This window comes from Hylaeus volcanicus, chromosome 7 (genome assembly GCF_026283585.1).
Source record: "Hylaeus volcanicus isolate JK05 chromosome 7, UHH_iyHylVolc1.0_haploid, whole genome shotgun sequence".
NCBI lineage: Eukaryota > Metazoa > Arthropoda > Insecta > Hymenoptera > Colletidae > Hylaeus > Hylaeus volcanicus.
Window position 1 is genome coordinate 9,564,964 of NC_071982.1, and position 6,000 is coordinate 9,570,963.

A 6,000-nucleotide genomic window follows, 5' to 3' on the forward strand; every position below is an offset into this window, starting at 1 on the left:
GCCAGCTTCTTAGATGACACTCGTATTGTTTTAATGTTGAATTAGTAATAGAATTAACCATAACGTCCGCAACTTCCTCGATTAATCCTTGTTTGAGATACCCTGACCAGATAACTTGCCTGCCACTAGTGAAAGGTGGGATGCTAGTGGATGGTTCCTTTCTCTGTAAGGAGATGTCAATAAATTACGATCAGGTTCTAATGTTATAGGCGGTTTCACGAGCAGTGAAGTGTACAGGGGGTACAAAGGTTGTGTGGGCCATAATGGTATTACAACAATGCCTAATGCCTTATCGTTAATAATTTTTCTTAGCGTGCGTAGAATGAGTGCGAAGGGAGGGAAGGCATAAAAGTATTCATTTTTTCATGACATGGTAAAGGCATCTATAGCCGAAGCTTCTGGATCTGGAAATCTAGAAAAGAATTTTTTACATTTTTTATTTATCCTGGATGCAAATAAATCCACTGAAACAGAACCAAATTGGTTTTGTATGCTTGTAAATCCATGATGAGATAGTTCCCATTCACCATCTATATTAATTTGACGCGACGCATTGACAGCTTCTGTATTCTCAGCAGATGGAATGTAGGATGCCCTCAATCAAATTTTTCTCTCTTCGCACCATTCCCAAATTTTTCTTGACAATTCACTCAGTTTTGGAAATCGTACGCCACCCGCTTTATTAATGTATGAAATCGCCGTTGTATTATCCAAACGAAGTAAGATTTCACATTGCGATAATTTTGAAGCAAAACATTTTATTGCAAAAAAGGCTGCTAACAGCTCAAGATAATTAATGTGATTTTTTCCTTCTTGTGTCCTGCCATCTCACTCGGTGAATAATGTAGAATTGAATATAAACTACAAGAATATAATTAAGCGAAAAAAGAACGTCTAGACGGTTTGGCACAACGAAACAATATGAAGTTGAAGAGGCTAATAAGAGTGTGAAGTTGGCAGAGCACCGGTTTTTTTGGAGAAGGGAACCACTATGCGTTGAACGTTGTGAAGCTAGGCATGACAAGGATGACTACAATATACTATCATCGAGAACGAGACACACAGTATAATTAGCAACGTACTTAACTGTTACTGGTGAGATCGCGGCACTTTGCAAATTGAAACATACTTCAAACATTTGTCCTTCAGGGTCTACGTTTACGAAACACAAAATGTATTAAAAGGAAACTCCGTTTCGTTTATTGAAAGTAGTATTTTTTGTAATAATTCTTTAGTAGAATTCCTTGTTTCTTAATTACAATCGCGGACAATTGATTGGCTCCAAAAGAGTATATTTATTAGAATATTATATATATGTATGTATTATTTTTGTTTATTTAAAGCAGTATTTTTAGTATGAAGAGCATGTTTAGCAATAATCTTTTGATAGAATTTCTTATTTCTTACAGCTGTTGCAAATTAATTGGCTCCAATAGCGAATAGTATATTTACGAATACAGTTCATAGTGATATTTTATTGTAACATTAAAAAAATAGAAATACCACTTGATAGGCCTTTTCAAACGAGAGAAAACAATGATTCATTATCGACCAAACTGTTTATTTGTTGACTAATAAATACGACATCTAAGTAATCAGGAAGTGTCAGACAATTGATTAGTCCTAACATTTTTATTTAATGTGTAGTAACTTATCTTTCTGCTTCAATCACTACCCGGCAATCTCCTTGGGATAGTCTTGGTTAAATTTTCAATTAAATTTATAGGTATCTTATACTAAATATTATAAACGTAATCAGAAAGTTTTTGGACATCGTGGTAGCAGTGGTTTTCGAATTACTGTTCTACTTCACAATCTATATATTTTTATTAAATTAAGTAATTACTCTGAGGAAGCCAAACTGAGACTTTGGCTTTTTTTTACGAGTCAAGTCTTAACGTATTTTGATGTAGATTAGGATCACTGTCATGTTACAATTGCAACTTACGTTCAACTCCACACAGGAGCTAAATAATACGGAGCCTACCATACTATTCATTTGTTTTATCATGGCAAATTGAAAACAATAACTATTTTTATAAGTTTTCGTGACCAATCAATTAACTGACAGGGATTTATGATTACTTGAATGTTGTATTTATTAGTCAACAAACAAACAATTTATTCAAAAACTAATCACTGTGTTTTGTCTGGTTTGAAAACCCTTATAAAATGGTATTTTCATTTTTTAATGTTACGATGAAATATCTCTATGAAATGTATTCATAAATATATTCTCTTTTGGAGCCGATCAATTACCCACAATTATAGTTATGTGTTGTTGTATGCTCTTACAGTTTCTTCAAATCTCCATAAGGTCATATAAATTCCTAGAGTGCTTTGTTTTATGTAAATTTGAATACCGAAAATTTTGACCTCAGATTCGGTGATGAAGAACTGTACACAGCCAACGAGCTGAGGTTATTGCGCTATTAAGATCGTTAAATTCACTATTAAGTACCACTTCGTCTTTTCATGCCGGCTACGAAGCAACCGCTTGATCATGACACGCCCCATACACATTATAATGCGCGCAAGATTGCCTGAATGTGGCATATTCGATGCCATTATCTCGTTCAACCATTATACACGCGAGGCGTTCAATTTGCGTTCCCTGGTAACCTGAATCCCACAATTTCTTCATATATAATATATAGGAAATTAATTAATTGTATAATTATACTAATTTCAATATATAATAAGAGAAATTAAGATCAAATTTTAAGGTCGGACAGGCTAGTACCATTGCGATGTTATAATAGAATTATTCAACGTTGTACGAAATTTTAGTTTAGATTACGTGTCACCAGTATAGGATTATTATTTATGTTATGCAACATGAATATACAGGGTGGTCCACGCAATTGTTTCAAGTGATAACTCCGTTATTATTGCATGTATGAAAAAATGCCAAAGGAGAAAAATAAATGGTTCAAAGAGCACTACATCTGCAGGCCTTTAAATTTTGTTTAGATGCAGCAGTGCATATGCAATTAACAATTGCATCATTTCTTTAAATAGAAATGCATATTTTTGTTAACACAGATCGATTCTTCTGTTCATTCTACGTAAAAAATGGTTAGGGTACCATGGCAAAAAAATTATTAGATCCCGAGATATTTTCAAAAAATGTCTTTATTGAAGAAGATGGTCAAACGCTTCTCCATTACATTCTAAACATTTCTAATAACGTTTCTTTATTGTTTGCATAACTGCGTTTAAGTTATCACACAACACAAAATCGTCGTACATATCTTGTTTCTCACTGTTAGTAAAATACATTTTCTTGTATTTAGTGAAATGCCGTTGCACTTTCTCAAATTCTTAGTTTTCGTACTCGGTTTACGATTTGAATTGCTACTGAATGATGAAATGCTTACTCGTACAAATCAGTTTCTGTTATGATAACAATGTCGAAAGGGTGTTTACCTTTACAAGCGTGTTTACCTTACTAGTCATGAAGCGTTTGACCATCTTCTTCAATAAATACATTTTTTGAATATACCTCGAGATCTAATAATTTTTTTGCCATGGTACCCTAATCATTTTGTACGTAGAATGAACGGAAGAATCGATCTGTGTAAAAAAGAATATTCATTTTTATTTAAAGAAATGATGCAATTGTTAACTGCATATGCACTGCTGCATCTAAACAAAATTTAAAGGCCTGCAGATGTAGTGCTCTTTGAACCATTTATCTTTCTCCTTTGGCATTTTTTCATAAATGCAATAATAACGGTGTTATCACTTGAAACAATTGCGTGGACCACCCTGCATAATAAGAGAAATTAGGATCAAATTTTAAGGTCGGACCAAGCTAGTACCATTGCGATGTTATAATAAAATTATTCAACGTTGTACGAAATCTTAGTTTAGATTATGTGTCACCAGTATAGGATTCTTATTTATGTTATGCATCATGAATATATATTTTAAACTTTACACATGCTGTATGAAATTTCAGTTTAGGTTATGTTTCACCAGCACAGAATTATAATTTATATTATCTATCATGAATCCACCGCTGTACTAAATTTTACTTTAGATTATGTGTCATCAGCACAGAGTCATAATTTATATTGTCTTTCGTTAATATATAATTTTGAATCTTGAGGATGCAACGCATTACGAAATTTTAATTTAAATTATGTACCACAATTACAAAATTTTTATTTATATTACACACTATCGACATATTAATCTTGACCAATGAAGCACCGTTTTTTTAAGATTCTAGAATAGAACGTTCCCTCAAGTTTGTTGTTTTTGGAGTAAAATGGAATTTCTTACCTGAGAATCCTTGAGACCCAGCTTCTCAGCGAGTTTCTTGCGATCCGGCTTGCTGATGTACTTTTGTATCTGAAACCTCTTCTCAAGGCCACGCCTTTGAAGATCCGAGAAAACTGCTCTCCGCATCATCCCTCTGCGTGGCTTTCCACGTGCGTTCGTCGCCCATGGAAATACTAGACCAGTACCTGCGAAGTCGCTTAGGCCGCCTTGAATTGCACCTGGAAACGCTGTCCCTCCGCCCGGAGCAGCTGGATGATGACCTCCAGTTCCAGAACCAGCAACTGTAATTCACATATTTTCTGCGTTAAGATAATGTATAACACTTCACTAATAACCTGACATTTCTTCAAGAAGATAGTCGAACTTCTGAACCTTTCGTTTTTCAATTTTTTATGGTTGAAAACCATTCTGGTTTCGTTTTTCACTTTTAAATGTAATCAAACGGAAGTGAGTAAATGATTGAAAACGGGAGGCTTTGTGCTTGATTACACTATTCGCTGAGCTACGGGATTGTGCTAGTAAGTTGATCTTCAAGCACTGTCGTTCAATCTATGGTTGAGGACCTGTAAGTTTTTTCATGTAAATCAAACTTGTTTCATGTAAATCAAACTCTAAAATAATACAGAGGAAATATGTATTGGAAATATGTATATGTCCACCAGAATGGTTAATTGTATATTTAACCAGCCATTTTCGCTCTAAACCGTATTACCATTACAGGATTGAGGATGTTTATGTATTTATGGCAAATGTAGAAATTCTATGATAAATACAAAAATGTATAAAATATCAGGAATAAAATATATGTTGTACTGTCTAGAAAATAAGACAAGCTTTCATTTAAATTTCAATTCTTTGTCTGGGTCTATGCAAATATAGATTTGCATAAGCATCCGCAGTATAATGATTGCATATTCTAACAACTTTAGTTGATTCAATGCAGTTGTTTATCTTATATGTTCCATCGTTGTTCCAGTTTGTACAAATTTTTTTAAGCAGAAAAACACTTTAAATGATGATGTCAAAAAGCACTTACAAGGAAACACCGATAACTGTTACAACCCGATGTTGCTGGAACTTTGTACACTTCTTTGTGGGACCTTCCTAATGAATTACACCATATTTAGTTCGTGTTCAGTGATATAATCCAAAAATGATAAGAGATATCGAAAAAGTGTTGAATACAAAATTTAATAGTTTTTAACTTTCTCTAATACCATGGCAAGAAATGAAAACAAATTTATTTGTATTAATATTTCGCCTATCATAAATATTTCCACTGAATAAAAATTGTGTTTGCAATTTTGTGAACATTTTCATACTGAACAACTTTCGTCTAACCAATTTTGTTCTATCTGTTACCAAATTCGAATTACTGTAGGCCACAGTGTGCGTCGGATGACTAGAAATTTCGGTCAGAATTCTCGACTAATATTTGAAAAGCCATAACTCTTGATTGGCTAAATGGATTTCAATTATCAAACTGGGAAAATGCGCAACTTTAGACGAAGAATTTAAAAAAAATATAAAGCAATCGAAACAGTCTATTTTGTAGTTCTTTTTGACGGAAAAATATGTAAATGGTTATTAAGCAATAATGTATGCATTTTTAACCGACTTCGAAAAGGAGGAGGTTACTCAATTCGACATGTATATATATATTTTTTTTTTTTTTTTTAATGTCTGTTCACCGATTACGCCGAGATGGCT

General features: G+C 33.4%; 2 protein-coding genes across 2 annotated transcripts in view; one reads left to right on the plus strand and one right to left on the minus strand.

Moving 5' to 3' along the window:
* LOC128879801 (homeobox protein DBX1-like) overlaps positions 1-4,968 on the minus strand; it is a 90,873-nt gene extending 85,905 nt beyond the window's left edge. Inside the window, exon 1 of the mRNA XM_054129280.1 lies at positions 4,291-4,968. Within this exon, the coding sequence (XP_053985255.1) occupies positions 4,291-4,419 (129 nt within the window). The 5' untranslated portion in view covers positions 4,420-4,968. The remainder of the gene's footprint in view (positions 1-4,290) is intronic.
* Positions 4,546-6,000, plus strand: part of LOC128879940 (chymotrypsin-1-like) — a 43,696-nt gene continuing 42,241 nt past the window's right edge. Inside the window, exon 1 of the mRNA XM_054129516.1 lies at positions 4,546-4,573. Within this exon, the coding sequence (XP_053985491.1) occupies positions 4,546-4,573 (28 nt within the window). The remainder of the gene's footprint in view (positions 4,574-6,000) is intronic.